This window comes from Cricetulus griseus, chromosome 2, assembly GCF_003668045.3.
Source record: "Cricetulus griseus strain 17A/GY chromosome 2, alternate assembly CriGri-PICRH-1.0, whole genome shotgun sequence".
In the NCBI taxonomy this organism is placed as follows: Eukaryota; Metazoa; Chordata; class Mammalia; order Rodentia; family Cricetidae; genus Cricetulus; species Cricetulus griseus.
This window is the reverse complement of record NC_048595.1, coordinates 200,494,682-200,517,599: the sequence shown is the minus strand read 5'-3', so window position 1 is coordinate 200,517,599 and position 22,918 is coordinate 200,494,682. Positions and strand designations below refer to the sequence as shown.

Sequence of the window (22,918 nt, the reverse complement as noted above, 5' to 3'; positions counted from 1 at the left end):
GATCTACCTGTCTGTGAGTGCTGGGATTAAAGGCATGAACAACCACACCTGTCTGAGCAGTGGAAATTTAAATATCTGTGGTAGGAATGAGTTGAAAGAACCATATGCTAATCCAGACTAGCAAAGAGAAGCATCCAGATGATGTTTGTCTCAATATAAATGGCAAAGCCAGTCATGGTGGAACAGGCCTTTAATCCCTGGAGGCAGAGGCAGGAGGATCTCTGTGGCTTTTAGGTCAGTCTCTAGTCTACCTAATGAGCCCCAGAACATCCAGAACTATATATAGAGACCCTATCTTAAGAAAAAATGAATATAAATGATGCAAGAAATACAAATGAAGTAGCATAAGGTAGAAAATACCAATTATCACACATGGATTTGTTGATTTATTTAGTGATTTACTTAAAACCTTGCTTGCATTGCATATTTCCTAAGCATTTGCTACCTTGGACAGAATGACCTGAAGAGATAGCTGAAACAATAGGTTGTTTCCCTAAACAATCTGCTGACTACTACTTATGCTTCTGTAAAATCTCACTTACTTGTTTGTCCTACTTTGTGGGTTTAGAGTATAAAATGAGAATGCAAACTGTACCTGTGACCAAGACTTTTCAGGAACTATCCTTGCTTTTGCCACTAGCGACATCTACTCTCACTGGTGTGGAAATGCTTATGCTAGAAAGATTCCCACAACAAAAATGCAGTGGCATTTATATTTTTAGTTTGGTGTATTGGGGGAAATGGCTTATATGTGTTTGAGCAGGTATGAATTGGGAGGGACACTTAAGAATCTGTTCCTAACTTGAGAGCTTTATGATGGATTCGCATTGTTACTCAAAGGTTGTTCTAGAACTCATAGGGGGTGGTTATACACACACATTGAGGAATAATTCCTTTCAGAAAATTTATGTCCACGAAAGGACAGAAGTCACCAAGAGACAGATGGAAAAATGAAAAGTAATATTAAAGAAAAGTATTTAGGTAGGCACATAAGTTCATTTCTGACACTGCTCACAAATTTGTCTCACAGGTTTTGAGGACAGAAGTCCAAAGTGAAGACATAAAACATTTGTAAGAATCAAGGGACTGCAGCCATTACAAGAGTAAAGCATGTTAGAAACAATAGAGCAGGAGAGAAAAAAATATTCTTTGCTTCTGTTGGTTTCTGGTGGCTTTTGACATTCCTTGGCTTGTGACCACATCACTATCAATTTCTGTCTTTATAGACATTGATTCCTCTTCCTCATGTCTTCTTAGCTGTGTTTTTGCTTAATAAAGGCACATGTAAAAGCACTTATGCTGACCTGGATTCTCCAGGATAAATTATTCTTAATTTAATGACATTAGCTGCTATGTAAAGTTATATCAACGAGTCTTAAGATGTGGGTACATCATCTGAGGTGCCTATAGTAGGCTTAGAAAAATATGGAAGTAGGCAATGCCTATGCTGTCAAGACTGGGTCCTGGAAATCTGACTGGGGGCAATGTGATGTTAAGAAAAACAGACACAAAGTAGAAGTCATGATGGGATCAAGTGGGCTGTATGTTTGGATGGAGACATGGCAGCCCCCTCCCTGATACGCAACACTTTTATTATATACTGGGAAAAGGAGGGAGTGGCCAGCTAATCCTAGCAGGGAAACTCATGGAGGGTGGTGAACATGCAGTCTTCTGGAGCAAGGAAACTTGGTAGAGCCTTCTTCATGGCTGCTTTCTTATAAAAGGGTCAACTGTTACTTAATCATCCTGCCTAGTCTCAGGCATGGAGGAGGCTGTGCCATTTCTTTAGCTGTGAGTCCTGTAGACAAGGCTTCGATCTTGTCAAGAATGTACACTCAGGACTTCAGCTGATCTCTGTGAGGTAACCAAGGCTGAAACTCAGATATGATATGTCCAGTAAATGTTAGGAGTTAGAAGTGAAGGAAAGAAGATGAATAGAATATTTTTTCTGCAAGGTAAAGATGTTTGAGCATTGTAGTTGTGTGAAGAAAAACAAGGAATGTAGGAGACATTAGAGATAACGCAAACATTCTGGAAATGAAGAAAGAGATAATACGACTAAATAGAGGAAAATAATTAAGTAAGAATAACAAATAAAAACAATACATATTTTTACCAGATCATAGGGTTGGCCTACAATGAAGGGCAGATAGCAAAGTGGTTTAGAGCACTTGCTATTGTCATGGAGGATCCATAGTGAATATCCAGGAAACTTAACACCCTCTTCTGTCTTCCATGGACACCAGGCATGCATATTTGTACGTGGAGACAAAATATATACATAAATAAAATAAATCGATAAATAAATAGTTAATGTGGATAAATGTTGCTATAGCAAGAAAGCCCTTGATTTCATGTTTGCTGATTCATCTTAATGGAGAAACAATCAAGTCATGTAGTAGAAATGCAGTTGAGAAATTGAGAAACAAAAGAAAATATGAAAAAATGTCTGTAGATAAGAGGAATACATACATTTGAGGTAGAGGAGAATGCCAATATCTAGAGTCACCACGGATAATAAACAGCTTTATACTGAAGATCAATAGGAAGAATAAATAGTTAACTTTTGGAAACTGAAGCGAATGTTTGAGAAGTAAGAGAAACGGAAGATTGATTCTAGGGGATCTAAAGGGCATACTGCAAATGGTTTACTTAGGTGGAGAGGCTAGGACGTGGTATGTGTACAGCCTGGTAGACAAGAAGCATCAGGAAGGATTAGGTACTATTCCCATGACAAGAGTAAAGCATGTGGTAGAAATAATGGAACAGGAGAGGATTGTGTGGGCAAGAGAATACAATGGTCTACATGGATTTTTAGATGTGAGTAGAGGTAAAGAAATGAACCCAATGGTCATTTCCTATAAAGTTGTTCACATAGTTGGATGCATAATTTATAATATAAAGTTGGAGCCACATATAATCTACATTTATTTTTAAGGTTTCTTTGTTTATGTAGTTTTTTTTCAAGACAGGGTTTCTCTGTGGCTTTGGAGGCTGTCCTGGAACTAGCTCTTGTAGACCAGGCTAGTCTCGAACTCACAGAGATCCGCCTGCCTCTGCCTCCCGAGTGCTGGGATTAAAGGCTTGCGCCACTAACACCCGGCTCCTTTGTTTATGTAGTTTATGTATATGTAAACTCTGTCTACATGTCTCCCTGCACACCAGAAGAGGGCTTCACATCCCTTTATAGATAGTTGTAAGCCAATATGTGGTTGCTGGAATTGAATTCAGGACCTCTAGAAGAGCAGCCAGTGCTCTTAACTGCTGAGCGATCTCTCCAGCCCCTACATTTATAACATATAAAATATCTTTCATTGTATTGTTTAGCCTGGAGCTTTATGACTTGGTAGCTCTACTAACAGATAACAATAATTATATTCTTTTGTCAAGGATGTATTAGCATCATTGTCTAGCTACTGTCACATACTTGGAAGAAATCAGAGTTAAGCAATACCAGAGTTTCTTCTACTGATGATAAAATTAAGATGTGGTAGGGAAAAAAGCAAGTTTATTGCACTGGTGGTAGCTCAAATTATACAAACTAATAGGATGCTAGTTTTTGTTATGTTTTCTACAAGGTGAAATGAAAACATCAAAACATTGTTTTAGATAGATTCATGTACCCACACACAAACATATTACATGCAGGCACATCTTTTAAAGTGCAAACATTTCATCCACTCTTGGAACTTATGAACATGGTGAATTACTTGAATTCTAGTCTATAACTGCCCATCTTCCACCTCGACTATTTTATGCAATCGCTATGTTTCCATTTGGGATTAATGGGAGAAGGTCTTGAAGTTGTTATAGGAAAAGAAAATTTCTAACAAAACTTACATGACTATGAGAACTGGAGACCAAAGCTAAGTGTATAATATTCACTAATTTAAAATTACACACACACACACACACACACACACACACACACACACACACACACACACTTAAGTTTGCAGAACATTGTAAGACATATACCACTTGTTAAATAACACCTGATGCTGATAGAGTAAATCATTTGCTGTTCTTGGAAGGACAAATATTTAACTCCTAAATATATACGTACATAAATGGAAAATTAAGAAAATGTAAGGAATAAAGGCTTATATCAGTGGAAAATATGAACCTCCAGTGATCTCTGCACTTACACATTCATGCCTCATGATGTCGCTCTTCACTGAGAACTTTTTGTTTTGCCAAGAAAGTCACTTCCTTCAGAGAACTCGTCTCCAGTGCTAGGACGTCGTCAAATCAGTTTTTTAGAGGCAGTTCCAGGTAAGGTATTCTATATACTGTAGCTATCACTGCATCTTTCTGCGTGTACCATGTTGTTGTCCTGGCAAAGTAGCCCAGGATCCCAGGGTCTCCTACTCTGGCTTCTCCTCGCAACCTGGGAGGCAGGGAGCGGCCAGCTCCACTACACCGTCCCCGAGGAGGCCAAACACGGCACCTTCGTGGGCCGCATCGCTCAGGACCTGGGTCTGGAGCTGGCCGAGCTGGTGCCCCGCCTGTTCAGGGTGGCGTCCAAGGACCGCGGGGACCTTCTGGAGGTAAATCTGCAGAATGGCATTTTGTTTGTGAATTCTCGGATCGACCGGGAGGCGCTGTGCGGGCGGAGCGAGGAGTGTAGCATCCACCTGGAGGTGATCGTGGACCGGCCTCTGCAGGTTTTCCACGTGGAGGTGGAGGTGAGGGACATTAACGACAATCCGCCCGTGTTCCCCGAAACCAACAAAAGCATAATGGTTGCAGAATCAAGACCTCCAGAAACTAGATTTCCACTAGATGGCGCATCTGATGCAGATATCGGAGTCAATTCCGCCTTGACTTACCGATTGGATCCCAGTGATTATTTCGCTTTGGACACGCAAAACAATCGAGGGCAAACTTCCTCATTATCACTCGTGTTAAAGAAATCATTAGACCGAGAGGAAATTAAGGAACATATTTTATTACTAACAGCCAGTGACGGAGGCAAACCGGAGCTGTCTGGCACAGTTCAGCTGCTCATCACCATCCTCGATGTGAACGACAACGCTCCAGAGTTTGATCGGTTCATTTATAAAGTTAGAGTGCTTGAGAATGCACGTAATGGAACAATGGTGATTAACTTAAACGCCACAGATCCTGACGAGGGTACAAATGGAGATATAATCTACTCCTTCAGGCGGCCCGTATCCCCTGCAGTGGGGCGTGCATTTAGTATAGATCCCAAGAGCGGAGAAGTCAGAATGAAAAGCCAACTAGATTTCGAGGAAAATCAATTATATGAGATACCCGTGGAAGCAGTGGACAAAGGGAATGTCCCAATGACAGGCCATTGTACCCTTCTGGTAGAGGTGCTAGATGTAAATGATAATGCACCAGAGGTCACGATTACTTCCCTGTCACTCCCAGTCAGAGAAGATGCCCAGCCAAGCACTGTCATAGCTCTGGTCAGTGTGTCCGACCGTGACTCTGGTGTCAACGGGCAGGTGACCTGCTCTCTGACCCCTCATGTCCCTTTCAAGCTGGTGTCCACCTTCAAGAACTACTATTCGCTCGTGCTGGACAGCGCCCTGGACCGGGAGACCACAGCTGACTATAAGGTGGTGGTGACCGCCCAGGACGGAGGCTCGCCCTCGCTGTGGGCCACAGCCATCGTGTCTGTGGAGGTGGCTGACGTGAACGACAACGCGCCCGCGTTCGCGCAGCCCGAATACACGGTGTTCGTGAAGGAGAACAACCCTCCTGGCGCGCACATCTTCACAGTGTCGGCCACAGACGCTGACGCTCAGGAGAACGCGCTGGTGTCCTACTCTCTGGTGGAGCGGAGGGTGGGCGAGCGCTTGCTGTCGAGCTTCGTGTCTGTGCACGCAGAGAGCGGCAAGGTGTTCGCGCTGCAGCCTCTGGACCATGAGGAGCTGGAGCTGCTGCAGTTCCAGGTGAGCGCGCGGGATGCTGGTGTGCCTGCCCTGGGCAGCAATGTGACTCTGCAGGTGTTTGTGCTGGATGAGAACGACAATGCACCTGTGCTGCTGCCCCATGGAGCTGTGGGAGCCGGCGGAGCAGTGAGCGAGCTTGTGCCTAGGTCAGTGGGTTCAGGGCATGTAGTGACGAAGGTGCGTGCAGTGGATGCAGACTCTGGGTACAATGCTTGGCTGTCTTATGAGTTGCAGCCGGCGGCAGGAGGCACACGCAGTCCGTTTCGTGTGGGTCTGTACACGGGCGAGATCAGCACGACGCGCGCCCTGGACGAAGCAGATATGCAGCGCCAGCGTTTGCTGGTGCTGGTTAAGGACCATGGTGAACCCGCATTGACCGCCACAGCCACAGTGCTAGTGTCTCTGGTGGAGAGCGGCCAGGCACCCAAGATTTCTTCCCTGGCTTCCAAGAGCACTGCAACTTCTGAGGCATCGCTGGTGACTGTCAACGTGTACTTGATCATAGCCATCTGCGCGGTGTCCAGCCTGTTGGTGCTCACTCTGCTGTTGTACACCGCGCTGCGATGCTCGGCGGCGCCCACGGAGGGCGTGTGTGGGCCAGGGAAGCCAGTGCTGGTGTGTTCTAGCGAAGTGGGGACCTGGTCTTACTCACAGCAGAGGCGGCAGAGGGTGTGCTCTGGAGAGGGTCCACCCAAGACCGACCTCATGGCCTTCAGCCCTAGTCTCCCTCCCTTGCTAGGCTCTGCAGAGGAGACATGCCAGAAAGAAAGGCACGTAGAACATTTGAAAGAGGTAAGTTCACAATCATTGTTTTCACTAATTTTAACCTTTCTTTCCTCTTCCTTCGTTTCTTTCTTTCTTTTTTCCCCCTCGAAAGAGGGTTTCTCTTTGTAGCCTTGGCTGTCCTAAAACTCACTCTGTAGAACAGGCTGGCCTCCAGCTCACAGAGACCCACCTGCCTCTGAATCCTGAGTGCTGAAATTACAGGCTTGGGCCACCACCACTCGGCCTATTTTTAACCTCTCTAACAGTTGCTCATTTATGATATTTTCCCTCTCAGTCTTTAGTCTAATTAAAATTTTCCATTATTGGCATTGGATTGTCCACTAACTAATGAAATATTGTCAGAAACCATATTAAAGTGTCACAATCTGGAAAAATTGTTATTTTTGTTTTCCTTTTTTGTTTTTGTTTTTGGTACTCTTACTAGCTTGACATGTTTGCTTTGTATTTGGCATTTTAAATAAAACCAATTAATGAGACTGGGGACATTTAATAAAATATTGTACTGAGGCTAAATCATTTAAAATTTTAGCCTTAATGTATATAGATACCTACACACATTGTCTATTTTTTAAAAATTCATAACTTTTCACTCCTACATGCCTTCCCTCCCCCCCTTGAGTTAGGATCTTGCCAGGGAGCCCAAGTTGAGCTCTAATTCTTGATCCTTTGGTTTGTGTTCCAGAGTGCTGGAATTTCAGGTGCAATCCATGACATTTGGTAGCAAATGCCTCCCCCCCACAGTGCATTAATTAATTAACTAATTAATTAATTAACTTATTTATTGTGACAGGTTCCCCCATGTAACTGTGGTTGGCCTGAAACTATGTAGACTAGGTTGTCCTGGAACTCACAGAGAAAACCTCCCTCTGCCTCCTGAGTGCTAAGATTAAAGACCTGTGCTACCACACCCTATTTGTTTCTAAGATTTTTCTATTTGGTCTTTTTTTGCCATCTTCTAGGGTCCTTGGTGCTCGGCTCTCTATGAGAAACACTTTGTGAATTTAATTATCAATTCCTGCATACCATAAACTTGGGCATATATAGTCATAGTTACTTAAACCTGACATTCATTAATTTATCATTTAAACTATGAATCTCTCTCTCTCCCTCTCTCCTCTCTCTCTCTCTCTCTCTCTCTCTCTCTCTCTCTCTCTCTCTCTTAACCAAACTCCCCTCCACAATTTCTTGTGTTTCTAAAAGTTATTTCATTTTATTTTATTTTATGTGTACGGCTATTTTGCCAGATTGTATCTATGGCCCACACGCATTTCATGCCTGAAGTAACCAGAGGAGGGCGTCAGATTCCCTGGAACTGGAGTTAGATGTGGTTGTGAGCCTCCATGTAGGTGCTTGGAACTGAACCCAGGTCCCCTGGAAGAGCAGTCAGTGTTTTTAACTACTGACTCATCTCTCCATCATCCTGTTTTTACGTTTAATTTTAATTTTTGTGTTTTAATTTTAATAAACTTCTCTGTATAAGTATGATTGCTATGTAACAGATTTCTCTATAATTTCTATAAATCAGCTTGTTTTGCAATATAAGCATTAAAATTAATGTATTAAAATACAACTATGTGTTTTTTCTTTTATGGGCTTCAAGGTCTGTAGGTTCAACTTAAAAGGTTCTTAAATGTTATATAGAAATTCATTGGGTTGGAGATGTGGCTCAGTGTATGAGTTGTATATAGTGTATGACATGCTCTGGATCCTATCACCAGTACCACTTAAATTCACCACTTAAACACTTATTCAGTATTCTATATGCCTGCCATACTCTAGATGTTAGCAGTTTTTCGGTGAAGTTTGTTGTGTTGTGTAAAGCCAAATAAGCATTTGGTATCATTTCCCCTGTACCTGAAGGTTTTCTCTAATACTTAGTGTACACCACTCAGATTCTTCTGAGAAACAGCTTTATTACCACTTCATTTACAAAAATATATCTTCACAAGGTATAGTTGACCAGGATATTATTTCTTGGCTTGTGTAGTTTCTGGTAAGAAAATTGCTGTCACTTGTACGTGTGTGTGTGTGTGTGTGTGTGTGTGTGTGTGTGTGTGTGTGTGTGTGTGTGTGTGTGTTTCCTTTCTGGGTTCCTAGAGTAACTTTCCAAATTGTCTTTTAAAAATCACTGAAGTCTAAATATTGATTGTATGTTCTTTAATTTGTTTTTTTTCTGTATTAGTTTGTTTGGGGTTTGTTGATGCTCCAGGATCTGTGGACTTCTTTTCACAAAATCTGGGAAATTTCAGCCATATTTCTTCAAATATTTTCCTTCTTCCATCCTTTGTGGGACTCCAAGTGCACATTGTTGAACTGTGTTGAACTACTTGAGGTTATTTTGCAGGTGTCTGAAGCTTTGTTCTCTTTTTGTGTCTTTTCTGTCCCTGTTTCTCACTTTGGATAGTGTTGACTGGTTTCCTTTGTATTTCTATAACTGTTCATCTTAATCAGTATATTTTTGCATTTCATACACTGTATCTTGTATTCATGTAAGATTCTATTTGAATATTTTAGGTTTTATGTTATTTATCTCCATATAGTCACCTTTTGGTCTCTATTCTTTAAAAATATATTATTATTGTGTGTATTTGTGTTCATGGTTGTATGTGCACACATATGCCATGGTGTACATGTAAGGTTTGAAGGACAACTCTTCTGGAATTAGGTCTCTCCTTACATTCTTTTTGTTTGTTTGTTTGTTTTTCAAGACAGGATTTCTCTGTGTAACAGCTCTGAATGTCATAAAACTCACTTTATGGACCAGGCTGGCCTTGAACTCACAGAGATCTACCTGCTTCTGCCTCCTGAGTGCTGGGATTAAAGGTGTGCATCCCCACCACCTGGCATCTCTTTCCATTCTTTATGTGGGTTGGATATCAAACTCATGCTGTCAGAGTTACACCAAAAGTGCCCTTGCCCACCAAGTCATCTCCCTGGCCCTGTCTCTATTCTTGAGTATATGTGTATATTCATACTAGACGTTTAACACTCTTCTTTTTTGAGGCAGGGTTTCTCTGTAGAGCTCTGACTGTCCCCAAATTCACTTTGTAGACCAGGCAGGCCTAGAACTTAGAAATCCACTTGCCTCTGTCTTCTGCATTCGGGAATTTAAAGTTTGTGCTACTATGCCATTATTGTCTGATAATTTGAACATTTTTCATTTCACGCTTTCCTTCTTCTGTTATTTTTCTTTCTGTGTGAAATTTATTTTCTTCTCTGTGTAGCCTGCCTATACTGTTGATTGCTACATCTGGGATCCCAAATGAAGTGGCATCTCGAGACATAGGACAGGAATCCCACTGTGCATCTTATAAATGGCACTAAACATTCTTCAAGCCATAGCACAACTATTCACAACAAAGAATTACCATCTCAAAGTGTCAAACCTGCTGCATTAAAGAACGTTGGACTTGGTGCTTTATTAATGCAATTTTCTCCTGAAGACATTACCCAGTGCTCTGTGTCTTAAGATCTCTGACTTTCCTGACTGGTGGAATCTTGAAACATTTCTAGTCTGTGTGAGTTCTCTAAGTTATTTTACTTAGACATTTTTAGTTATTGTTTCCATGGCTTTGTGGCATTTTACCCAATGCACATAGATATTAATATTCAACCAAAGATTAGATAAGACCCCACTGCTGATGCCCAGAGCTCATTTCTATGCATTTCTTAGTTCTGTACTCTCCTCTGCAAATTCTATTTTCCTGGACCTTTCTACTTTGACTTCTGCCTCTCCTGTACTGTGAGACCACTGGGCTCTGTTATTTTTCTTCTTCCTATGTGGCATCATAGAAATTACTTCCAGATGGTTCGATGAGGGCAATCTTAGAGTTCACCTCATTTCTTTCCTCTTTGCTCTCTAGATTATTATGGCACTTTTTTATTTATCATGGGATGACAAATTCATAAATTGTTATATATCATTGCATAATGTCTCTCTACCATGTTTATTTCTTTTAACTAAATTTCAAAGAACTTTCTATTAAAGATAACAAACTTGTCTTAAAATCATGTTTGGATATTTGTTTGTCTATATCTATACTTTCAATGTTTATTCATTACATGAAGTATAATTCTTAGTAAAAACATGTGAATGAGTATTTCTTTTTAAGCTTAATGAGATAATAACTTTATTTTAATGTAAAATTTGTATCATTTATGTTTAGTACAATGCCCAAAATGCTTGATCACATGCTTCCATTTTATTCAATGCCTACTTACTATTTTAATTTCTATTCCTTTTTATAACTTTTCTGGATTTGATGATTTGATTTAATGATTAGCTATTATCTTCCTCCTTCTAATTTACAGTTCCAGTATAGATTTTGTTTCTAATAATGAACACTTCCTTGTCCAAGTCTTGTTTGTACATGCTGATTGTGAGGCATAACACAGCGATTGGAAAAGATTAAACACATAGTCATGTTTTAGTCAATGTTGCAACCTCAAAGATGTAGAACATTTCCAGCACTCCACAGGCCCCTTTCTGATTTCTCACCTTTCCTAATGGTTCTAGCTTTCCAAATCTAACCTTTATTTTATTATAATGATTATTATTGCTTTACAAAAGAGTTTGATTTTGCTCTTATTAATGTTGGTACAAATACAAATTTAAAGTAAGTTTTCCCTTGTGTCTCATTCCACCTAATATTTTGTTTCTAAGATTTTCTGTGTTGTTGTGTGCTGTAATTTATCCATTTTTAGAGTAGCTTCTTGAATAAACAGACAATATTTTACTAGAAACATTTTTGACATCTTGACTGTTTATGGGTTCTAAAGAACACTCTTTTGAATCTGTAAATGAAATTTGCATATATTTCTATAGGTATAAATGTAAGATTGAAATTGCTGGGCTATAGGTTATTATGATAGTTGGTTTTAGTTGTTGACTTTTCTTTTTTTTATTTGTACTTAAGTTACTTCTACTATTTTTAAGTCATTTTTTATTTGAATTAGAAACAAGATTATTTTACATGACAATCCCAGTTCCCTTCTCCTTCCCGTCCTCCCCTACCACCCCCCAACTAAAACCCTACCTATCACATATCCTTTCTTCTATTCTTCCCCTGACTCAACCTTTCTGCTCCCTCATGACCTCTACATCCTTCCTCTGCTTTCCTTCTTGTTCTCATAGCTCCCTCCCTCCTCTTCCTTTGCTCTTAATTTGCTCAGGAGATCTTGACCCTTTCCCCTTCTCAAGGGACCATGTATGTCTCTCTTAGGGTCCTCCTTGTTTACTAGCTTCTCGGGTAGTGTGGATTGTAGGCTGGTAATCCTTTACTCTATGTCTAAAATCCACATATGAGTGAGTACATATCATGTTTGTCTTTTTGCGATTGGGTTACCTCGCTCAGAATGGTTTCTTCGAGTTCCATCCATTTTCCTGCAAATTTCAAGATTCCATTGTTTTTTTCTACTGAGTAGTACTCCATTGTGTAAATGTACCACATTTTCTCTATCCATTCTTCAGTTGAGGGGCATCTAGGCTGCTTCCAGTTTCTGGCTATTACAAATAGTGCTGCTATGAACAGATGTCTTTGTTGTATGAATGTGCTTCTTTTGGGTTTATGCCTAGGAGTGGAATTGCTGGATCTTGTGGTAGACTCATTTCCATTTTCTTGAGGAGTCACCATACTGATTTCCAAAGTTACAAGTTGGCACTCCCACCAGCAGTGGAGAAGTGTTCCCCTTTCTCCACATCCTCTCCAGCATAAACTGTCATTGGTGTATTTGATTTTGGCCATTCTGACAGGAGTAAGATGGTATCTCGGAGTTGTTTTGATTTGCATTTCGCTGATGGCTAAGGATGTTGAACACTTTCTTATGTGTCTTTAAGCCATTTTAGATTCCTCAATTGAGAATTGTCTATTTAGTTCTGTACCCCACTATTTAATTGGCTTGTTTGGTGTTTTGGAGACTAGCTTCTTGAGTTTTTTGTATATTTTAGAGATCAGTTCTCTGTCAGATGTGGGGTTGGTCAATATCTTTTCCCAGTCTGTGAGCTGACTGTGTCCTTTGCCTTACAGAAGCTTCTCAGTTTCAGCAGGTCCCATTTATCAATTGTTGATCTCAGTGTCTGTACTACTGGTATAATGTTCAGGAAGCAGTCTCCTGTTAATTCAAGGGTATTTCCCACTTTGTCTTCTAATAGGGTTAGTGTGGCTGGGTTTATGTTGAGGTCTTTGATCCATTTTATCTAAAGTTTTTTTGCATGGTGATAGGCTTGGGTCTATCTGTAGTCTTCTACATGTTTGCATCCAGTTATGCCAGCACCATTTGTTGAAGATGTTCTCTGTTCCAAAGTATAAATTTGGATTGTTTGTCAAAAGTCAGTTGTTCGTAGGTGTGTGGGTTAATATCAGGGTTTTCAATTCTATTCTATTGGTCTACCTGTCTATTTTTGTGCCAGTACCAAGCTATTTTCAGGACTATAGCTCTATAATAGAGCTTGAAGTCAGGGATGGTGATGCCTCCAGAAGCTCCTCTTTTGTACATGGTTGTTTTGGCTATCCTGGGTCTTTTGTTTCTCCATATAAAGTTGAGAATTGTTCTTTCAAGGTCTGTGAAGAATTGTGTGGGGATTTTGATGGGGATTGTATTGAATCTGTAGATTGCTTTTGGCAAGATTGCCATTTTTACTATGTTGATCATACCTATGGGAGACCAAGAGCATGGGAGATCATTCCATTTTCTGGTTATCTTCTTTAATTTCTTTCTTTAGAGAGTCAAAATTCTTACGGTACAGGTCTTTCACTTTTTTGGTTAATGTTACTCCAAGGTATTTTATGTTGTTTGTGGCAATTGTAAAGGGTGATGCTTCTCTGATTTCTTTTTCCACCAGTATGTCATCGGTATATAGTAGGGCTACAGATTTTTTTGAGTTAATCTTGTATCCTGACACTTTGCTGAAGGTGTTTATCAGCTGTAGGAGTTCCCTGTAGAGTTTTTCAGGTCACTTATGTAGAATATCATATCATCTGCAAATAGTGAGAGTTTGACTTCTTCCCTTCCGATTTGTATTCCCTTGATCTCCTTTTGTTGTCTTATTGCTCTAGCTAGAACTTCAAGGACAATATTGAAGACGTATGGAGAGACTGAACAGCCTTGTCTTGGTCACTGATTTTAGAGAAATTGCATTGAGTTTCTCTCCATTTAATTTGATGTTGGCTGTCGGCTTGCTGTATATTGCTTTTATTATGTTGAAGTATGTTCCTGTTATCCCTGATTTTTCCAAGAGCTTTGTCATGAAGGGGTGTTGGATTTTGTCAAAGGCTTTTTTGGCATCTAGTGAGATGATCATGTGGTTTTTTTCTTCACTCTGTTTATATGGTGGATTACATTGATGGATTTTCTCATGTTGAACCATCCTTGCATCCCTGGGATGAAGCTTACTTGATTATGGTGGATGATTTCTCTGATGTGTTCTTGGATTCAATTTGCCAGTATTTTGTTGAGACTTTTCACATCAATGTTCATGAGGGATATTGGTCTGTAGTTCTCTTTCTTAGTTGTGTCTTTGTGTGGCTTGGGTATTAAGGTTATTGAATACTCATAAGAAGAGTTTGGCAATGACCCTTATGCTTCTATTGTGTGGAATACTTTGAGGAGAATTGGTATTAGCTGTACCTTGAATTTCTGGTAGAATTTTGCACTGAAACCATCTGGCCCTGGGCTTGTCTTTGGTTGGGAGACTTCTGATGACTGCTTCTATTTCATTAGGGGTTATAGGTCTATTTAAGTTGCTTATTTGTTCTTTATCTAATTTTGGTAAGTGAAATCTGTCCAGAAAATTGTCCATTTCCTTTAGATTTTTGAATTTTTGAGGAATATAGGTTTTGGAAGTATGACCTGATGATTCTCTAGATTTCCTCTGTGTCTATTATGTCCTCCTTTTCATTCCTGATTTTTATTAATTTGCATGTTCGGTCTCTGCTGTTTGGTAAGTTTGGATAAAGGTTTGTCTATCTTGTTGATTTTTCTCAAAGAACCAACTCTTCATTATATTGATTCTTTGTATTATTATCCTAGTTTCCATTTTATTGATTTCAGCCCTCAAATTGATTATTTCCTGGCCTTTTCTTTGTTTTTAAACATTTTTTGAATTTAAAATATAATTACATCATTTCCCCCTCCCTTTTCCTAACTCTAGCCCTTCCCGTGTAGCTTCCTGATCTCTTTCAAATTTATGGCCTCTATTTATTTGTTTATACATATATATTACATATATAATATATACTTCCTATATACTAAAACCTGCTCAATCTGTAGAATGTTACCTATGATTTCAGGGCTGACCATTTGGTTTTGGATAACTAGTTTGGGGGAAGATTATTTTTATCACTCTCCACATTCCTTAATTGACTATAGTCCTTCATCTAGGATTGAGCCCCATGTGACTTCTCCTTTCCATGTTAGCACGTTTATTGGCATCATTCTTGTTCAGGTCTTGTTTAGGCAGCTATATTGATTAGACTTCCTGAATGTTACTGCTCTGATATTCCAAGAGACAAAATCTTACAGTAAACTTCCTGTTCCTCTGACTTTAACAGCCTTTCTGCTCCTTGTCCAGGTAGGATCTCTGAGCCTTAGATACAGGAGTTGTGTACCAGTTGGGGCTGGGCACCATGTGGTCACTTTTTACCTGCATTTTTTTCTCTCTTTTTATTATTATTAATTTAAGTTAGGGAACAGGCTTGTTTCACATGTAATTCCCCTCTCCCTCTCCCTCTCCCTCTCCCTCTCCTTACCCCCATTCCTTCTCCCCCACCTCCAACCTACCCCCCACCCCATCCACCCACCACTCCCCAGGCAGGGTAGGGCCCCCAACCGGGGCTCCACCAAGTCCACCAAATCTTCCTGTGCTGGGCCTGGGTCCCTCCCCATGTGTTCAGAGACAGAGTGCATCCCTTCAAGTGGGATGGGCTCTCGAAGTCCCCCACATACACCAGGGCAAAAAGCCAGTCCACCTCCGGAGGCTCCCAGGAGTGCAGGGGCCTCCCCGATGGCATCCATGATCAGGGGGCTGGATTAGTCCCGTACTGGCCTCCCAAAGAGCGTCTGGGGTCGATATGCTTTCCCTTTTTCAGGCCAACTGTTTCTGTGGGTTTCTCCAACCTGGTACAGACCCCTTCGTTCTTCATTCCTCCCTCTCTTCAACTAGGTTCCAGAATTCAGCTTAGTGTATTTCTGTGTATGTCTGTCTCTGCTTCCATCAGCCACTGGATGAGGACTCTAGGATAGCATAGAGAGTAGTCATCACTCTCATTCTAGGGGAAGGGCTTCTAGGCCATCCTCTCCTCCACTGCCCAGACTGTCAGATCGTGTCATCCTTATAGGTCTCTGGAGATCTTTCTAGTTCCAGATCTCTTCTCGGACCTATAGTGGCTCCCTCTGATATGGTATCTCTCATCCTGGTCTCTCTCCTCTATTCTTCCCCCAACTCAATATATCTGCTCCTCCATTTCTTCTCCTCTCCTCTTCTTCTTGTGCTCTTATTGTGGCAGCACCCACTCCCCTACCCTCATGCTCTCAATTAGCTCGGGAGTTTATGCCACTTCCCATTCCTGGGGTCCATTTATCCCTTAGAGTCATTCATGATTTCTAGTTTCTTTGGGGAAGAGGATTATAGGCTGGTAAACCTTTGCTCTATGTCTAAAAATCATATATGAGTGAGTACATACCATGTTTGTCTTTTTGTGATTGGGTTACCTCACTCAGGATGGTTTCTTCTAGTTCCATCCATTTGCCTGCGAATTTCAAGATTCCATTGCATTTTTCTGCTGAGTAGTACTCCATTGTATAAATGTACCACATTTTCTCTTTCCATTCTTCAGTTGAGGGGCATCTAGGTTGCTTCCAGGTTCTGGCTATTACAAACAATGCTGCTATGAACATGGTTGAACATATGTCCTTGTTGTATGGACATGCAGTATTTGGGTATATACCCAAGAGAGGAATGGCTGGATCTTGAGGTAGATTGATTCCCATTTTTCTGAGCAACCGCCATACTGATTTCCAAAGTGGTCTTACAAGTTCACACTCCCACCAGCAATGGAGGAGTGTTCCTTCTTCTCCGCAACCTCTCCAGCATAGGTTGTCATTGGTATTTTTGATTTTAGCCATTCTGACAGGTGTGAGGTGGTATCTCAGAGTTGTTTTGAGTTGCATTTCTCTGATGGCCAAGGATTTTGAGCACTTTCTTAAGTGTCTTTCAGCCATTTCAGATTCCTCTGTTGAAAAATCTCTGTTTAGTTCTGCACCCCACTTTTTAATTTCATTGTATGGTGTTTTGGTGGCTAGCTTCTTGAGCTCCTTGTATATTTTGGAAATCAGTCCTCTGTCAGATGTGGGGCTGGTGAAGATCTTTTCCCATTCTGTGGGTGGTCGTTTTGTCTTACTGACTGTGTCCTTTGCCTTACAGAAGCTTCTCAGTTTCAGTTTATTGATTGCAGACTTCAGTTTCTGTGCTTCTGGCGTGATGTTCAGGAATCGTTCTCCTGTGCCAATTTGTTCAAGGGTTGTTCCCACTTTCTCTTCTAGAAGATTCAGTGTGGCTGGATTTATGGAGAGATCTTTGATCCATTTGCACTTAAGTTTCGTGCATGGTGACAGGTATGGATCAATCTGCAATTTTCTGCATGTCCGAATCCAATTGTGCCAGCACCATTTGTTGAAGATGCTATCTTTTTTCCATTGTATGGATTTAGCACCTTTGTCAAAAATAAGGTGTTCGTAGGTGAGTGGATTAATATCTGGGTCTTCAATGCGATTCCATTGGTCTATCTGTCTATTCTTGTGCCAATACCAAGCTGTTTTCAGAACTATGGCTCTATAGTAGAGCTTGAAGTCAGGGATGGTGATGCCTCCAGAAGATCTTTTATTGTAAAGAGTTGTTTTGGCTATCCTGGGTTTTTTATTTTTCCATATAAAGTTGAGTATTGTTCTTTCAATGTCTGTGAAAAACTGTGTTGGGATTTTGATAGGGATTGCGTTGAATCTGTAGATTGCTTTTGGTAGGATTGCCATTTTTACTATGTTAATTCTGCCTATCCAAGAGCATGGGAGATCTTTCCACTTTCTGGTATCTTCTTTAATTTCTTTCTTTAAAGTCTCAAAGTTCTTATTGTACAGGTCTTTCACTTTTTTGGTTAGTGTTACCCCCAGATATTTTATGTTGCTTGTGGATATTGTGAAAGGTGATGTTTCCATGATTTCTTTCTCATTGAGTTTATCATCTGTATACAGTAGGGCTACAGATTTTTTGAGTTAATTTTGTATCCTGCTACCTTGCTGAAGGTGTTTATCAGCTGTATGAGTTTCCTGGTAGAGTTTTTCGGGTCACTTATGTAGACTATCATGTCATCTGCAAATAGTGAAAGTTTAACTTCGTCCTTTCCAATTTGTATCCCTTTGATCTCCTGTTCTTGTCTTATTGCTCTAGCTAGAACTTCAAGTACAATATTGAAGAGGTATGGAGAGAGTGGACATCCTTGTCTTGTTCCTGATTTTAGAGGAAAAGCTTCGAGTTTCTCTCCATTTAGTTTGATGTTGGCTATTGGTTTGGTGTATATCGCGTTTATCATGTTTAGATATGTTCCTGTTATTCCTGTTCTCTCCAAGATCTTTATCATGAAGGGATGTTGGATTTTGTCAAAGGCTTTTTCAGCATCTAGTGAGATGATCATGTGGTTTTTCTTTTTCAGTTTGTTTATATGGTGGATTACATTAATGGTTTTTCGTATGTTGAACCATCCTTGCATTCCTGGGATGAAGCCTACTTGATCGTGGTGGATGATTTTTCTGATATGTTCTTGGATTCGATTCGCCAATATTTTATTGAGTATTTTAGCATCAATGTTCATGAGGGATATAGTCTGTAGTTCTCTTTCTTAGTCTTATCTTTGTGTGGCTTGGGTATCAAAGTGATTGTAGCCTCGTAGAAAGAGTTTGGCAATATCCCATCTGCTTCTATTGTGCGGAACAGTTTGAGGAGTACTGGAATTAGCTCTTCTTTGAATTTCTGGTAGAATTCTGCAGTGAAGCCATCTGGCCCTGGGCTTTTTTTGGTTGGGAGGCTTTTGATTACTGCTTCTATCTCATTAGGGTTATAGGTCGATTTAAACTGTTTATCTGATCTTGATTTAATTTTGGTAAGTGATATTTATCCAGAAAGCTGTCCATTTCCTTTAGATTTTCCAATTTTGTGGAATACAGGTTTTCAAAGTATGACCTAAAGATTCTCTGGATTTCCTCAGTGTCCGTTGTTATATCCCCCTTTTCATTTCTGATTTTGTTAATTAGCATGCTCTCTCTCTGCCTTTTGATTAGTTTGGCTAGAGGTTTGTCTATCTTGTTGATCTTCTCAAAGAACCAACTCTTTGTTTCATTGATTCTTTGTACTGTTTTCCTAGTTTCTACTTTGTTGATTTCAGCTCTCAGGTTGATTATTTCTTGGCGTCTACTCCTCCTTGGTGTGTTTGCTTCTTTTTGCTCTAAAGCTTTCAGTTGTTCTGTCAATTCTCTAATGTGACTTTCCTCCAGTTTCTTCATGTGAGCACTTAGTGCTATGAACTTCCCTCTTAGCACTGCTTTCAGGGTGTCCCATAAGTTCGGGTATGTTGTGTCCACATTCTCATTAAATTCTAGGAAGTCTTTAATTTCTTTTTTTATTTCTTCCTCAACCCAGGAATGGTGCAATTGGGAGTTATTCATTTTCCACGCAAATGTAGGTTTTCTGCAATTCATATTGCTGTTGAATTCCAGCTTTAATGCATGGTGGTCTGATAAGATACAGGGGGTTATTTCAATACTTTTGTAACTGTGGAGGTTTTCTTTGCTGCCAACTATGTGGTCAATTTTTGAGAAGGTTCCATGTGGCGCTGAGAAGAAGGTATATTCTTTTGTGTTTGGATGGAATGTTCTATAGATATCTGTTAAACCCAGTTGGGTCATAACTTCTTTCAGATCCTTTGTTTCTTTGTTAAGTTTCTGTCTAGTGGTTCTGTCCAATGGTGTAAGGGGGGTGTTGAAGTCTCCTACTATAAGTGTGTGTGGTTTTATGTGTGGTTTGAGCTTTAGTAATGTTTCTTTCACAAATGTGGGTGCCTTCGTATTTGGAGCATAGATGTTCAGGATTGAGATTTCATCTTGATGGACTTTTCCTGTGATGAGTAAGAAATGCCCTTCTTCATCTCTTTTGATTGAGTTTAGTTTAAAGTTCAATTTGTTAGATATTAGGATTGCTACACCGGCTTGTTTCTTGAGGCCATTTGATTGGAAAATCTTTTCCCATCCTTTTACTCTGAGGTATCGCCTGTCTTTGAAGTTGAGGTGTGTTTCTTGTAAACAGCAGAAGGATGGATTCTGTCTTCGTATCCATTCTGTTAGCCTATATCTTTTTATGGGTAAGTTAAGACCATTGACATTTAGGGATATTAATGTCCATTGTTCGTTGGTTCTTGTTTGTTTTGGATTTATTGTTGGTGGTGTCATTGTGTGTGGATTTTGCCCTCCTGCTTCTTTTTGTGTTTGGCAAAATTAGATTATCTATTGCCTGTGTTCTTGTGCATGTAGTTATGTTCCTTGGGTTGGAGTTTTCCTTCCAGAACCTTCTGTAGTGCTGGATTTGTGGATATGTATTGTTTAAATCTGTTTTTGTCATGGAATATCTTGTTTTCTCCATCTATAATGATTGAAAGTTTTGCTGGGTACAGTAGTCTGGGTTGACATCCATGCTCCCTTAGTGCTTGTAGGGTATCTATCCAAGACCTTCTGGCTTTCAGAGTTTCCATTGAGAAGTCAGATGTGTTCTAATTTGTTTCCCTTTATATGTTACTTGGCCTTTTTCCTTTCCTTTTTATTTGCTCTTAATATTTTCTCTTTATTCTGTAGATTTGGAGTTTTGATTATTGTGTGTCGGGGCGACTTCTTTTTGTGGTCCAGTCTGTTTGCTGTCCTATAAGCTTCTTGTACTTTCATAGGCATATCTTTCTGTAGGTTGGGGAAGTTTTCTTCTATAATTTTGTTGAATATGTTTTCTGTACCTTTGAGCAGTGTTTCTTCACCTTCTTCTACACCTATTATTCTTAGGTTTGGTCTTTTCACGGTGTCCCATATTTCCTGGATATTTTGTGTTAGGGATTTGTTGGACTTGAGGTTTTCTTTGGTTGATGAATGTATATCCTCTAGCGAGTCTTCAATAGCTGAGATTCTCTCTTCTGTCTCTTGGATTCTATTAGTTATACTCACATCTTTAGATCCTGATCGTTTATCCAGTCTTTCCATTTCCAGCATCACCTCATTCTGTGTTTTCTTTATTGTGTCTAATTCAGCTTTCATGCTTTGAACTGTTTCAAGAGCTTCCTTCACTTGTTTGGTTGTTTTATCTTGGGTTTCTTTAGCTTCTTTAAGAGATTTGTTTATTTCTTGAATTTTATGGTTTGTCTTTTGTAATTTTTTGCTTGCTTTTTCTTCTATTTCTTTAAGGGATTTTCTTGTTTCCTCTTTGAAGATCTCTATCATCTTGCTGAGATAATTTTTGAGGTCCATCTCTTCTTCATGCACTATGTTGGGCTTTTCAGGTCTTCCTGTAGTGGAGTCCCTAGATTCTGGTGGTGTCATATTGGTCTTTCTGTTATTAAGCAAGTTCTTATTCTGTCTTCTTCCCATATCTTTTTCCAGTGAGTGCAGGAAGGATCTCTCTATCTCCTCTTGTTACTCTGTATTGTGTGTGGGCCAGGAATTCAATGTCCGAAGCTCTGGATGGTCTTGCCTCTCCTCGTAGTCTGCTCACTCTGCAGGAGTTAGGCCTCCATAGGGATCCTCCAGGCAGATCGGTTGCCGGGAACGGAAGGAAGTGTGTTCTGTACCCAGATTCAGGGAGCTCCTCCCTGCCTGGGCGTGTCTGTTTCAAGCAGGGAGAAGCCTGGAGGGATCTGGGTGGATGGCGCTTAGGACAGAAGTTGGGTCAAAGCAGGGGATCGCTCACCTGGTCTGGTCTGTGATGAGTCGGCGGAAGGGGAAGGAAGAGTGTCCTGTACCCGGATTCAGGGAGCTCCTCCCTGCCTGGGCATGTCTGTTTCAAGCCGGGACAAGCCTGGAGGGATCTGGTCTGGTCTATGATGAGTCGGCAGAAGGGGAAGGAAGCGTTACCTGCATTTTGATTGGTTATGGTTTCCTATAATGTTATACATCTGTTTAAAGAAGCAATTTCTTTGATGAGGGCTAAGACTTATATACCTTGTTTGTGGATGTGAATATAAATAGTATGTAGTTATGAGTTACTCTGGTTTAGTGAAGTGGGAGTTATAGATTCTATTCCAAGATCCATGGTTTCTCTCTTGTTGAGTGGGCCATAATTCCAATCAGAGAGCTTTTGGTTACTGCCAAGTATGCATGACAACTTTGTAGCCTTAGGAATATTGCACTATGATGGCCACTGTTTTTATTCACAGGCATCATGTCTTGGTAAGGGCTATTGGTTCCTTCCTATCTTGGAAACTTGTAAGATGCCTTCTAGTACCATGAAAGCTAGTCCTTAGGGAGAAGGCTTTCAAGTCAGAACCAGCTCAGATCCTCCAGGTTCTGTATCCAAAGTACATGGAAGCAACTAAGGGCAGAAGCAATAGTCTAGGTTTTAAGAGTCTCTTAGACAACCTTGACCAACAACATAAAAGGGGTATCGCATGCGTGGTGTGGTTTTTGTTAGTCTATAGCTCTTTGGGGAGCATTGTCCAGATGAGAAAATGTCATTTAAATTATATTTCTGTATTTATATATAGGCTTATATGTTTTATATGTAATTTTAGGCAGATAGATGATAATATGATTCCATATGACTTTATCAGGCATCCTTACTGTTATTTTATTCTCCTCCTGTATTAATCACTTTCTCTGTCCCTAATTAAAGCCCCCTTCCCCATTTATCCCTTCACATAACTTGTACCCTGCTGTTTCCCTCTCTACTGCTTCTCCTCCACCACAGTCTCGTTTTGCTTTGTTGATTTCTGCAGTTACTACAGGGTTATACACTCTTATATGAAGATCTGCAGATGAGAGGGAACATTTGATGTCTGTTTATTTTCTGGGTCTGGGTTTGGAAACAGGGATTTATTTGTAATGAGGGATTGTTAGGTAAGACAAGTGAACATGTCTGTGGGAGAGTTATTTTGATTATTTTAACTGAGGTGGAAAGACATTCCCAGTGTAGG

General features: G+C 40.3%; 2 protein-coding genes across 2 annotated transcripts in view; both read left to right on the top strand.

The window, feature by feature from the left end:
• Pcdhac2 (protocadherin alpha subfamily C, 2) overlaps positions 1–22,918 on the top strand; it is a 197,572-nt gene that overhangs the window by 63,456 nt on the left and 111,198 nt on the right. The gene's annotated exons all lie outside the window — the stretch shown is intronic.
• On the top strand, positions 4,326–7,431 carry LOC113833712 (protocadherin alpha-13-like). The gene is made up of 2 exons (XM_027398110.1): positions 4,326–6,716; positions 7,393–7,431. The coding sequence occupies exons 1-2, from the start codon at positions 4,326–4,328 to the stop codon at positions 7,429–7,431; spliced, it is 2,430 nt and encodes an 809-aa protein (XP_027253911.1).